We start from the raw sequence: 15,166 nt of genomic DNA, 5'->3' as shown, positions 1-15,166 counted from the left end.
TGTAGAGAAAATAACCTGCTCCTCAATACATCCAAAACCAAGGAGCTAATCATAGACTTTAGGAGAAACCAGACATTCAGCCCGTTATCATTGGGGGGGACCTGTGTGGAAAGGGTCAGGGACTTCAGTTTCCTGGGAGTCCACATAGAGGAAAACCTGGCCATCCCACCCTGGCCACTCTCTGAGCTGCTGTCATCAGGCAGATGGTACAGGGCCATTAAAGCATGAACAAATAGACTAAATTGCTGTTAGAGCTTTGAATGCCACTGGAACCAAACAGCCAGGTCACATGACACACTTGAAATGAGGAAAATATTTGTTGATGTGCAATATGCACGTCCACTGAAATATCCACAGTTTTGTACACACTTTTCTCTTTTTTATATGCAATCTGTTTTTTTGCCAATATGTTGTTAATTTAATTTGCACTCTGGACATACATCTTTCATTCTGTAAAAATTAATGTTTCTTTTCTTTTTTTCCCCAGAACTTTCAAGTCTGCGTGTGATTTACTCAGGTTTATATTTGCACTGAAAGGCTGCACCTTACCTTTTACTGTACTTGTTACAATGACAATAAACAACCTGTACCTGTATATGTATGTACATACATACGTATGTAGGTATATCTGTATCTCGTATCTAAGATTGATCAGGCTTATATACACACATATGTACGTATATATCTTGCATCTAACAGTGATCGGGCTATATATACGTAGCACACTGACAAAGGTTTTTTGAACCGATTAACTGAATTGATACATTAAACTGTCATTTTCTCAGGCAGGGTTTGGGCACAAACAATGAGATACTTTTACACTGTAATAATGTTAATTTTACTAAAGTTTAAAAAGCTCTGAATACACTCTCAATAACACAATGTGACATTAGCAAATTATTGTGTCTGAACTGATCCTGACTAATCAATAAGTCCATCAGTTAGTGAGATAAATAAGTGCAACATTTTCTAACTCATCAGTATAAAAGTGACAAGTTTCTTATTTTCCTTTTGACGTCACATATGTAACATTTAGAATGATTTTTTAGATTTTAAAGACTAAAACATTAAAATGATGTTCATCGTTGCTGTTATTTATGTAATGGCACTCGGGCCGTAAATAGACCCGGCGACTCGGGTCACGTTATCTTTCTGCGCCGCTACAAAGCCGATTTCAACTTTGTCTGGAAGCGCTGGATTCTGAAAGGTGAAAGGTCATAGGAGGGCACTTCTCCCAGGCTGAGCTCGCTCAGCAGCTTCCCAATGATTGGTCCGAACTTGAATCCGTGACCTGGAGAGGAGACATCGTTAGTGTGAGCGATGTGCAGTGACAGGAAATGAATCACACGCGTTTAATCCACAAAGAGGCGGAACGTTTGCGTCGCCTGTCACCGAGAATCTCTTCACTTTCAACACTAATTTAGGAAGCATTTGTCCATTTTCTGCATGTTTGGTGACTCGGCTTGTTGCTGAGGTCTGAGAGGTAAATTCGGAATGTCAGCATGGCTGGAGGAAAACGGCACGCCACCGGCTGACAAAGGTCTCTGAGCCCCCGCTGAGTCTCTGTGACTTTGAAGTCATAAAAGCTCAGCTCTGACAGTTTGGCCACGTGAATTTTCATCTCGCCGGAGGAGAGCGGAAAACTTCAATCCACGGCCAAGCCCACAGGGTGACTTTGTCACCATGGCAACACTCCCAGTGCTGGCTTTAAAGCGTTCGTGTCGGCCTTTGATGACAAATGCACGAAGTGAAGGAGGGGGAGGAAGGCCGTTTTACGAGTCAGAACCCGGAGCTCCGTCAGTGCTGCAGGAAGCTGTGCGATGGGTCGCGTTCCTCTGCCAAACCCGAAACCCCATCAACAGATTTAAAAAACAAAACAAACAACAACAAACCGAGCCGCTGAGGATGATCGTTACACACGTACATACATTCAGGTCCAGACGTTTTTGCACATCAAGAGTTTTTGTTCTTCTGCATCTGTGCACCAACACAAAGGAGATGAAATGTAACAATCCAGCTGTTCTTCTGGTGTCGAATTTCAGCTTTAGTTCAAGAAGTTTAACAAAAATATCACATTAACCGTTTCAGAATTACAGCTATTCTTATACACAAACATACTGAGACACACCCTCAGAGGGCAGCAGCTCCTTTAGAGTGTGTGGGTGACTTTGTGGCTTCCCTCATGTGTTTCTTTCTTGTACCATGTTGAGGAAACATTCTAATTTTCATGTTTCATAAATTTCTTGCTTCATAGCACTGCTAAATAATGTTCCCTCAAATTTATCACATGCACTTGATGTTCTCTAAATGTTCTCACAGCAGAGTAAATTTTACTCTGCAAAATGTACTGTGTACTTATACATTTAGACTTTTATACATTGACTTATACTTTACACAATTATACTTGTATTTATCCAGTGAGACTTGTATTTATACATTTACACTTGTATTTATAGTTTTATACATATACTTTACTTTTACATTTATTTATACATAATTAGACTTTATGCATATATGCAATATACAATTATGCTTAGACAAAGCTGACTTTCAACCATTTGAATGTTGAATCAAATCAAATCAATTTTATTTATATAGCACCAAATCACAACAAACAGTTGCCCCAAGACACTTTATATTGTAAGGCAAAAGCCACACAATAATTACAGAAATACCCCAACGGTCAAAACAACCCCCTATGTTCCTGATAGGGAACATAGGGGACCCCCCTAAATGATCAGAACGCCTCTCAGAAAACTTTCCATGATGCTGTCAGTGTCTGGTTAGCTAACAGGCTAACATGAGTGCCAGAATGCAGTCGAAGATTCAGTCCCATCGTTTCAGCCAATCAAACTCCAGGCTGCTAGTAGGACCCGCCCACCTCATACATTTACGTATTTAACCATTTATTTATCTGTCAGAGACACAAGTAAACACAAGTATGAAAGTGTAAGTACAAACACAACACTTTTGGTTTTGCTCCCATTTTGTATGAGATGAACTCAAAGATCTAAAACTTTTTCCACATACACAATATCACCATTTCCCTCAAATATTGTTCACAAACCAGTCTAAATCTGTGATAGTGAGCACTTCTCCTTTGCTGAGATAATCCATCCCACCTCACAGGTGTGCCATATCAAGATGCTGATTAGACACCATGATTAGTGCACAGGTGTGCCTTAGACTGCCCACAATAAAAGGCCACTCTGAAAGGTGCAGTTTTATCACACAGCACAATGCCACAGATGTCGCAAGATTTGAGGGCGCGTGCAATTGGCATGCTGACAGCAGGAATGTCAACCAAAGCTGTTGCTCGTGTATTGAATCTTAATGTTTCTACCATAAGCCGTCTCCAAAGTTGTTTCAGAGAATTTGGCAGTACATCCAACCAGTCTCAAAACCGCAGACCACGTGTAACCACACCAGCCCAGGACCTCCACATCCAGCATGTTCACCTCCAAGATCGTCTGAGACCAGCCACTCGGACAGCTGCTGAAACAATCGGTTTGCATAACCAAAGAATTTCTGTACAAACTGTCAGAAACCGTCTCAGGGAAGCTCATCTGCATGCTCGTCGTCCTCATCGGGGTCTCGACCTGACTCCAGTTCGTCGTCGTAACCGACTTGAGTGGGCAAATGCTCACATTTGCTGGCATTTGGCACATTGGAGAGGTGTTCTCTTCACGGATGAATCCCAGTTCACACTGTTCAGGGCAGATGGCAGACAGCATGTGTGGCGTCGTGTGGGTGAGCGGTTTTCTGATGTAAATGTTGTGGATTGAGTGGCCCATGCTCACATTCGCTGGCGTTTGACACGTTGGAGAGGTGTTCTCTTCAACTCTATGCGAAGGAGATGTGTTGCACTGCATGAGGTAAATGGTGGTCACACCAGATACTGACTGGTATCCCCCCCCCCCCCCCCCAATAAAACAAAACTGCACCTTTCAGAGTGTCCTTTTATTGTGGACAGTCTAAGGCACACCTGTGCACTAATCATGGTGTCTAATCAGCATCTTGATATGGCACACCTGTGAGGTGGGATGGATTATCTCAGCAAAGGAGAAGTGCTCACTATCACACATTTAGACTGGTTTGTGAACAATATTTGAGGGAAATGGTGATATTGTGTATGTGGAAAAAGTTTTAGATCTTTGAGTTCATCTCATACAAAATGGGAGCAAAACCAAAAGTGTTGCGTTTATATTTTTGTTGAGTGTATATAAATCCATATATTGCAGTCTACATACATGGACAAGTAAAAGATAAAAAATAAATGTATTTCTTCTTACATTTTTATGTACTAATATATTTATTAGTAACAATCCTGACAGTGAGTTTGTCCAATTACATATGGGCTGTAAAAATGGGGGACTACAAATAAAAATGTAATATGTGATTTTCCCAATTGTGGGATCAATAAAGTTGATCTTATCGTTTATTTTTTTGGAAAACTGTTGATTTAAACCTGAAACATCCGGAATGTTTCCTTTTCAGAGGAGAGCTCCCCCCCCTCCCCCCCCAAAAAAAACATAGTACTGTTGTCCAAATATTTATGGAGCAGATTGTATGTGCATTGTAAAACCACATGGACACATTCTTTATTGTAAAAAAAAAAAACAAACAAAAAAAACAACTCAACTTGTTCTTGTTCCCCTCACTGAAGTTTTTTTTTTTTTTTTGGTGTGTTTGTTTTTGGGTTCTGGTGCTCCTGGACCAGCGTGTGATGCTGACTGGTTTGGCGGCTCATCAGTAAACAACACACGTGCACACGGCGGCAGACGCTCGACTTCCTGCTCTTTGTCTTGTCGAGTCGGTGACATTTTCATGTTGTCGGTGACATTTTCTTCTCGACTCAAAAACAGATGTTTGTTGTTGTTTTTTGTACGTCTTTGTGGCATTTTGCCAGGGAAGACTTTCACACACCGACAACGACACCAATGTCAAAGAAAATATCAACACACAGCACCTGATAATTAACTGCTTAAATATTTATATCAAAATAAAATACATTTTAAAATATTTAATTAATCAGATTATTTCATTTAATTTGTTTCCTGTAGTTTCTATAAAAACTGAGTTGTATTGGATTCGTTTTTGTGTTGACCGCACACCATTTTTAAAATCTGAAAATAAGATTCATCACTTTGATAATTAATTTATTTTATCAAATAGACAAAAAAACAATTTGATTTTTAAAGATTTTTGTAAACTTAAAATAGGAATGTTTCTGTTAACGAGAGACTCGACCTGATTATAATTTAATGGATATCGATGCTATTATTGATTCTGATGATCAATCTGATCAATTTTCTGTGTGGAAAAAAATATGTAAATCGGCAGAGGTTTTCTGCGTCAGTGCATCTGATTTCCTCGTTGTTCGATGCAGAGTTTGGCGTTACGCGATTGCATCTGATGTCACGACACACGATTTCTTGCAGCGCTGACCTGTTAATAAAACATGGCGGCATTGATGAGAGGAAGTAATTTAAATTTGGAACCAGATATTCTTCCCGCTTCAACTGCAAAGTTTTATGTTGCTTGAAATTTTGCACAGTACCAACAGAATGTACAGACAGATCAGTACTTTCCTGACTGACTTTAATTACGTTACCTTTCTTGTTGTTTTACTTATTTTTACTTATGTATTACATACTGTACTTGGTAATGGCAAATGGAACAGTTCACTTTGACAAACGTCATGTATCAGTAATATAAATGAGCTTATCACAGTTGCTAAATAATATATTTACAATTCATTAGTTGTTTGTTTGTTTGTGTACCTGAGAACCCTGCTCCAATGGTGATGTTGCTGAAGGTGGGGTGACGATCCACCACAAAGTGCTGGTCCGGAGTCAGCTGGAAAAAATACATGCAGCAAATGAACACGAGATGAATCAAACTTTAAACCTGAGCAAATTATCCTCCACTAATAATTATTAATTAATTAATCAAAAACCCAGACAGAGCTTTAATTCATTTGAAAGCTTGTCTCTTAGTCTTGTCCATCCAAATTGGAAGTCCCAAAAACCAGTTTTATTTGTTATTATCTATCGTCCACCTGGTCGTTACTGTGAGTTTCTCTGTGAATTTTCAGAACTTTTGTCTGACTTAGTGCTTAGCTCAGATAAGATAATTATAGTGGGCGATTTTAACATCCACACAGATGCTGAGAATGACAGCCTCAACACTGCATTTAATCTATTATTAGACTCTATCGGCTTTGCTCAAAATGTAAATGAGTCCACCCACCACTTTAATCATATCTTAGATCTTGTTCTGACTTATGGTATGGAAATAGAAGACTTAACAGTATTCCCTGAAAACTCCCTTCTGTCTGATCATTTCTTAATAACATTTACATTTACTCTGATGGACTACCCAGCAGTGGGGAATAAGTTTCATTACACTAGAAGTCTTTCAGAAAGCGCTGTAACTAGGTTTAAGGATATGATTCCTTCTTTATGTTCTCTAATGCCATATACCAACACAGTGCAGAGTAGCTACCTAAACTCTGTAAGGGAGATAGAGTATCTCGTCAATAGTTTTACATCCTCATTGAAGACAACTTTGGATGCTGTAGCTCCTCTGAAAAAGAGAGCTTTAAATCAGAAGTGCCTGACTCCGTGGTATAACTCACAAACTCGCAGCTTAAAGCAGATAACCCGTAAGTTGGAGAGGAAATGGCGTCTCACTAATTTAGAAGTTCTTCACTTAGCCTGGAAAAAGAGTCTGTTGCTCTATAAAAAAGCCCTCCGTAAAGCTAGGACATCTTTCTACTCATCACTAATTGAAGAAAATAAGAACAACCCCAGGTTTCTTTTCAGCACTGTAGCCAGGCTGACAAAGAGTCAGAGCTCTATTGAGCTGAGTATTCCATTAACTTTAACTAGTAATGACTTCATGACTTTCTTTGCTAACAAAATTTTAACTATTAGAGAAAAAATTACTCATAACCATCCCAAAGACGTATCGTTATCTTTGGCTGCTTTCAGTGATGCCGGTATTTGGTTAGACTCTTTCTCTCCGATTGTTCTGTCTGAGTTATTTTCATTAGTTACTTCATCCAAACCATCAACATGTTTATTAGACCCCATTCCTACCAGGCTGCTCAAGGAAGCCCTACCATTATTTAATGCTTCGATCTTAAATATGATCAATCTATCTTTGTTAGTTGGCTATGTACCACAGGCTTTTAAGGTGGCAGTAATTAAACCATTACTTAAAAAGCCATCACTTGACCCAGCTATCTTAGCTAATTATAGGCCAATCTCCAACCTTCCTTTTCTCTCAAAAATTCTTGAAAGGGTAGTTGTAAAACAGCTAACTGATCATCTGCAGAGGAATGGTCTATTTGAAGAGTTTCAGTCAGGTTTTAGAATTCATCATAGTACAGAAACAGCATTAGTGAAGGTTACAAATGATCTTATGGCCTCGGACAGTGGACTCGTCTCTGTGCTTGTTCTGTTGGATCTCAGTGCTGCTTTTGATACTGTTGACCATAAAATTTTATTACAGAGATTAGAGCATGCCATAGGTATTAAAGGCACTGCGCTGCGGTGGTTTGAATCATATTTGTCTAATAGATTACAATTTGTTCATGTAAATGGGGAATCTTCTTCACAGACTAAAGTTAATTATGGAGTTCCACAAGGTTCTGTGCTAGGACCAATTTTATTCACTTTATACATGCTTCCCTTAGGCAGTATTATTAGACGGTATTGCTTAAATTTTCATTGTTACGCAGATGATACCCAGCTTTATCTATCCATGAAGCCAGAGGACACACACCAATTAGCTAAACTGCAGGATTGTCTTACAGACATAAAGACATGGATGACCTCTAATTTCCTGCTTTTAAACTCAGATAAAACTGAAGTTATTGTACTTGGCCCCACAAATCTTAGAAACATGGTGTCTAACCAGATCCTTACTCTGGATGGCATTACCCTGACCTCTAGTAATACTGTGAGAAATCTTGGAGTCATTTTTGATCAGGATATGTCATTCAAAGCGCATATTAAACAAATATGTAGGACTGCTTTTTTGCATTTACGCAATATCTCTAAAATCAGAAAGGTCTTGTCTCAGAGTGATGCTGAAAAACTAATTCATGCATTTATTTCCTCTAGGCTGGACTATTGTAATTCATTATTATCAGGTTGTCCTAAAAGTTCCCTAAAAAGCCTTCAGTTAATTCAAAATGCTGCAGCTAGAGTACTGACGGGGACTAGAAGGAGAGAGCATATCTCACCCATATTGGCCTCTCTTCATTGGCTTCCTGTTAATTCTAGAATAGAATTTAAAATTCTTCTTCTTACTTATAAGGTTTTGAATAATCAGGTCCCATCTTATCTTAGGGACCTCGTAGTACCATATCACCCCAATAGAGCGCTTCGCTCTCAGACTGCAGGCTTACTTGTAGTTCCTAGGGTTTGTAAGAGTAGAATGGGAGGCAGAGCCTTCAGCTTTCAGGCTCCTCTCCTGTGGAACCAGCTCCCAATTCAGATCAGGGAGACAGACACCCTCTCTACTTTTAAGATTAGGCTTAAAACTTTCCTTTTTGCTAAAGCTTATAGTTAGGGCTGGATCAGGTGACCCTGAACCATCCCTTAGTTATGCTGCTATAGACGTAGACTGCTGGGGGGTTCCCATGATGCACTGTTTCTTTCTCTTTTTGCTCTGTATGCACCACTCTGCATTTAATCATTAGTGATCGATCTCTGCTCCCCTCCACAGCATGTCTTTTTCCTGGTTCTCTCCCTCAGCCCCAACCAGTCCCAGCAGAAGACTGCCCCTCCCTGAGCCTGGTTCTGCTGGAGGTTTCTTCCTGTTAAAAGGGAGTTTTTCCTTCCCACTGTAGCCAAGTGCTTGCTCACAGGGGGTCGTTTTGACCGTTGGGGTTTTACATAATTATTGTATGGCCTTGCCTTACAATATAAAGCGCCTTGGGGCAACTGTTTGTTGTGATTTGGCGCTATATAAAAAAAATTGATTGATTGATTGATAAATACTAATAAATGTTATTATCTGGTTTAAAAGAGCTTAAAATGTGTTCTGGATGATATGAAAGTGTTTGACATCAGCTGGACAGATCTGTTCTCAAACTCTTCCTGTGACATCACAGGTGTGACTCTCAAACCGCCGTCGCTGTGACACTTTGGTCCGTCACACGTTGTTTGGATGCTGTGGTCCTTTTGTCCACTTTCTGAGGGACCGCCTGGAGTCTTTGTCACAGATCCTAAACCCTGTGTGAGTACTGACCGTGTACATGCAGCTCTCCACAACAGCGGGTTCTGGTATCAGGCCCGGGAAGCAGCGGGTGATGTAACGTTGGAGGATGTTGATGTCGGACCTGTCTGTCTGCTTGTCTCGCTGGTCTGGGTCTGTCTCACTGCCGATGTGGAAACACACCTGACCACACAGACGACAAAATATTACCTTCTCTAAGATGCGGCGAAACGCCCGCTTTCAAACGGTCAGAACTGGCTTTTCCCCCCCAGGTTTGGAAAGTGTCGAGTTCCAGCTCCTGCTCCTCCAACAAGTCCACAAACAAACTCATCAGTGGGCCACGAACACCGGTGTTGCTGACCGAATGGTCCCCCCAAAAAATGGCTTCACTGCACGTCATCAGCCGCGATTATCACCTCGTTTCTGCTTCAAACTGCCTCCAGTCATCATCTGTCTCAGAGACAGATATCTGAAGCTTTTCTACAACAATCATTTCCACATTATTTCATCATTAAAGACGAAGGAAGCGCCACAGCTACACAAGCTGCTAGCTGAAGTGTTCACTGTGCGACGAGTCGGTCATTTCAAAGCGTCACAGAGTATCACCTCGTTTCTGCTTAAAACTGACTTTAGAATTCATTTAAGAGGTTTTACTTTGTCATCTGATGGTTAATAATCCCATTAATCCATCTGATCGCTTTGAGTGAAGAGACTCTTTCTCAGACGAACTGCTGAGCTCCGAAATGGCGCATGCACAGTGGAGGCAGGGTGGACCAGTTTTTAGGGGCGGACCATTTGGTCTGCGACACCGGTTTGTTGTTGTACGTTGGCATAATTGTGAAGCGCTTTGAGCGTCTGATGCAAATGGAGTAGCTCTCTATAAATGCAGTCCATTTACCATTTATCACTTGAGCAACATTTGTCTGTCACTTTATTCCTTTTAGGTCCTTTGCCTGATTTCCACAAAACAAGTGAAACCTGGAATTGCCCTTAAAGGATTAGTTTTGGCAAAAGTCAAAGTTATTATGGTCAAAGGCCAAGATTTTGGTTTTCACCACCAAACTTCGCGCACCTATAGAGGTGTGTTCTGGAACTACCCAACAAGGTCAAATTTGCCAAAGGTCAATCACTGGGGCCAAGGTCGTTGTAGCCATTGGGGTCCCGTCTGGTCCTTCTGCTGATTTCTTCCAAACCACCTACCTGAAAAAATTCATTTTGACAATTTCAAGGATCAATGGGATAAATTATCAGATTGTTGAAGCCCCGACTGTCTTCATATCCACAAGAAGGATTTTACAGGTATCAATAATCCTGATCACGCCCCCTCCCCCCCAAGCTGTACTTCTTGTTTTTATACTATTTTGACATAAAAAAAACTAGGAAAAAAAAAAAAGAAAACTAGAGCACCGCACAATGCTCTAGTTTTTTAGCTTCTAATTCTAGTTTTTTTGTGTGTGTGTATCCTCCGCCAACACTAGTTTCCAATTCCACAATTGGAATTCCATAAAAAAAATTTTGTGTTGAAGGTTCAAGGTCAAAGTCCTGTTAGAAGTGACTTTTCATAAGCTAAATTACATGTGATCAAATGTCAGGAGGATGTATTTAGTTCATTCACTTGAATCAAAGTTTTTTGTGCTGTTTTCTTTCTACTTTTTCAGTTTCTGAATCCTTTTTCAGATCATTTTCACAGAACATTGGTTTTCTCTGCTGTGCACAATGTGTCACTGCTTTTTGGCATTTGGTTTCCGACTGATAACTGAAAGACAAACAGGCATAAAAGTGGAAACTCCATCCAATTTTGGCGGTGTAGGTAAATCCAGAACAGAAAAATGAGCGTGACTGAGGCACTTTGGATTGAGATATAATGTAAAATGTACACCAAATGAGCTTTTCAATATTAAATTCAAATGTCCACAAAATCCACAATCTGGATTAGATCTGGATCAAACTATGTCAGGTGATACTGAGTGTCAGTCTGCACCTCACTGTCAAATATGAGAGTGATTGGGGCATATTTAATCAATATAATGTAAAATATACATTAAATTGGGTTTTCAATGTTAAATTTAAATGCCCACAAAATGTGTAATCTGGATCAGATCCGGATCAAACTTTGTTCGTTCATAAAATGATACCATCCTACATAATGCTGTCAAATATGGAAAAAAATGTGTTCCTTTCTGATAGTAATAATCCTTTCTGGATTATTAATCAATGACATTAGTGATCATCTACCAGTTTTCATCGTTTATAATAGAAACCATCGGCGGAATCGGACAGGCGAGTGCGGACAGAGGAAAACATGAACACACTAAAGAAGGATTTACAGGAGCAAAACTGGGAAAAGGTATACAGTGAAAGTGATGTTGATAGTGCATATGAAACGTTTTTACAAATATTTACATCATTATATGATAAAAATTGTCCAATTAAACAAGACTACAGAAAACAAAAAATCCAAGCTCGACCATGGATGACGAAAGGGTTACGAAATGCATGTAATAAGAAAAATACACTGTATAGAGAATTCATCAAACTAAAGACTAAAGAGGCAGAAAATAGATATAAGAAATACAAAAATAGATTAACTAATATTATACGGGTATGTAGGAAGGAATATTATAGTAACATATTATATAATAACAAAAACAATATTAAAGGAATATGGGATATATTAAATAGCATTATCAAAAATGGTAATAAAAAACAGAGTTACCCTCAGTATTTCATTGATAATAATGTCAAGAAGGAAAATAAGGATGAGGTAGTCAACGGTTTTAATAATTTTTTTGTAAATATTGGACCAAGCTTGGCAGAAAAAATTCCCGATTCCCAACCTGAGGATTGGGATAATAATCTCATAGAAAGAAACCCCTGTTCAATGTTCCTCACAGCAGTGGATGGAAATGAAATTATAGACATTGTGAATAATTGTAAATATAAAACATCTACCGATTTAAATGAAATTGATATGGTGGTGGTAAAACAGGTCATTGAATGGATTGTAGAACCATTAACATACATCTGTAACTTATCATTTCAAACCGGTAAATTTCCCAATCAAATGAAAATAGCTAAGGTTGTGCCGCTGTATAAGACTGGGGATAGACACCACTTCACAAATTATAGACCTGTTTCTTTGCTTCCACAATTTTCCAAATTATTAGAAAAGTTATTCAATAATAGATTAGACAAATTCATAAATAAACATAAATTACTTACTGATAGTCAATATGGATTCAGAGCACATAGTTCAACATCACTTGCATTAATAGAATCAGTTGAGGAGATTACAAACGCCATAGACCACAAATTACATTCAGTTGGAATATTTATAGACCTTAAAAGGCTTTTGATACAATTAATCATGACATATTAATCAATAAACTTGAACAGTATGGGATTAGGGGGTTGGTGTTGCACTGGGTGAGAAGCTACTTAAGTAACAGAAAACAGTTTGTGAAGTTGGGGGAATATACATCATCATGCTTGGACAATGCTTGTGGCGTCCCACAGGGGTCAGTATTGGGTCCAAAACTGTTTCTAATTTATATAAATGATATTGTCAATGTTTCCAAAATATTAAAATTAGTATTATTTGCAGATGACACAAGCATTTTTTGTTCAGGGGGGGATTTGCAGGAGTTACTGAGGAGGATCAGTATAGAAATGGGAAAATTGAAAATATGGTTTGACAGAAACAAATTATCATTAAACTTAAGTAAAACAAAATACATGTTATTTGGCTATTGTAATACAGACATACAGGTTCAGTTACAAGTCGAGGGGGTAGATATTGAAAGGGTACATGAAAATAAGTTTCTGGGGGTGATAATAGATGATAAGATAAACTGGAAGACTCATATAAAACATATACAAAGTAAACTGTCAAGAAGCATTTCAGTTCTAAACAAAGCGAAACATATTCTGGACCACAACTCACTCCGCATTCTTTACTGCTCACTGGTTTTACCATATTTACAGTACTGTGCAGAGGTATGGGGTAATACTTATAAAGGTACAACACAATCACTATCAGTAATGCAGAAAAGAGCTATAAGAATTATTCATAATACTGGCTATAGAGATCATACAAATCCACTATTTTTACAATCCAAAATTCTTAAAATTCACAGACTTGGTTCATTTTCAAACAGTACAAATTGTGTATAAAGCAATAAACAATTTACTTCCAGCAAATATTAAAAATATGTTTTTTAACAGATCAGGGGATTACAGTCTGAGGGGGAAATTTAATTTAAAGCATCAGTGGGCACGAACAACATTAAAAGGTTTCTGTATTTCTGTCTGTGGGGTGAGGATGTGGAACAGATTGGGAGTGGGGCTCAAGCAATGTCCAAGCATGAACCAGTTCAAACAGCGGTACAAAAATATGTTTTTTTCTGGGTATAGGGAGGAGGAAGGGTAATGAGGGTTAGGGTGTTTTTGTTTTTTGCTTCGGCTTGTAAATATATAGTATTTTGTATGTAAGTAGGTATGTGTAGGTGTATATTTGTTTGTGTATATATGTGTGTATATATGTATATGTGTATATATGTGTATGTATATGTGTATGTATGTTGATGTGTGTATGTATATATGTATGTGTATGTATTTATATATATACTGATATCAGTTTAGGTGTGTAGGAATCTATGTGTATATGTGGCAAAGGGTATTACTGGTTGTGGGGAAGAAGGGGTAGGGATAAATAAGCTGATGCTTCACCCTACCCCTTTTCGGACATGTTGGGTACACAGTAGGAACTTTTTTGTTGTTGTCTTTACTGATCTATCTTGTAATTGTTGTATCAAATGTTCGAAATAAACAGTTTTCATTTTCATTTTCATAGTTATGATTTTTTTTTTGAAAATTTGTTCAGTTTTAAAGATAGAGATTTTTCCAATTTTCCAAGATTTTTCCTGACTTTGACCTTTGACCTACATTAAAAATGTAATCACTTCTTGCCTATCAGGATATGAATCTTTAGGAAAAATTCATAACGATATATGAAAAATTGTGGGACAGACAAACAAACAAACGGGGGGACAAATTCATTGGTGGAGGTAAAAATGCAATGAAGACATTTAACTAGACAAACTAGTTTAGGAGAAGTTGGCCACGTTTGCAAAATTAACAGACACACGCGCGTGCGATTGTTTGCAGAGCAGCGTTTGTGTGCACTGAGTCATCTCCGACTTGAAAGCTGAAAAGCGCAGCGACTGTCAAACATCCCATCAGAATTCCACTTTCATGTTTTGTCCCGTCATCCTCACCTGGAGACCAGACGCAGCGAGAAAATGCTGGAATTAAAAGCCGTTTTACTTTCTCGGTTCCTTTTTCTTGCATGAAGCTGTCAGAAAGTTTGAGACGTGGAAGAATTCTGCAGATTCATTTCTTGTTGAAAAACTAGTAATTGGGATTCTGAAAGGGGCCGAACGTTCTGCACAGTGCCGGAGCCTCACACGGAATAATGTCACATTCCTGCACGTGTGCGGGCTCATCCACTCCAACACGTTGCCCAAAAATACACACTGATGTTTCAGACTGATGCTGAGGTCACAACAAACAGAGACGTAATGATTGTTTTATGGTAAAGACACTAACCTTTTACATTTTTGACATTTCTATATCATAATTCACTCAGGAACAAATCTTTGTGTCTCAAAACTCAAAAACTGGACACTTACAATATTATTTTTTTCAGACAACATGTAAAATTACCTGAAGACATGCAGTAAGATTTTTTTAAGTGAAATTGTAACTCATAGTATGTTTTTAAGAAGATTATAAATCCCATTACTAGCAACGGAGGCTCTCAGCACATGCTAACTTTAGCCCATTAGCATTATGTGATGCTAGCAGTTTTTAATACTAACATTAGCCAATGCTAGCGAGTTTTAATGCTAACTGTAGCCAGTTAGCATAGTGTTAT

General features: G+C 38.6%; 1 protein-coding gene across 1 annotated transcript in view; it reads right to left on the bottom strand.

Annotated features, from left to right (window-relative positions):
- Positions 1–794: 794 nt before the first annotated feature.
- The window catches only part of pipox (pipecolic acid oxidase), a 47,067-nt gene continuing 32,695 nt past the window's right edge, over positions 795–15,166 (bottom strand). The window contains exons 6-8 of the mRNA XM_034169039.1: positions 9,265–9,414; positions 5,784–5,859; positions 795–1,291 (exon numbers count right to left, since the gene is read on the bottom strand). Coding sequence (XP_034024930.1) covers positions 1,161–1,291; positions 5,784–5,859; positions 9,265–9,414 — 357 coding nt within the window. The 3' untranslated portion in view covers positions 795–1,160. The remainder of the gene's footprint in view (positions 1,292–5,783; positions 5,860–9,264; positions 9,415–15,166) is intronic.

Source organism: Thalassophryne amazonica, chromosome 4 (genome assembly GCF_902500255.1).
Source record: "Thalassophryne amazonica chromosome 4, fThaAma1.1, whole genome shotgun sequence".
Taxonomy (NCBI): domain Eukaryota; kingdom Metazoa; phylum Chordata; class Actinopteri; order Batrachoidiformes; family Batrachoididae; genus Thalassophryne; species Thalassophryne amazonica.
This window is presented reverse-complemented; position numbering and strand designations above follow the sequence as displayed.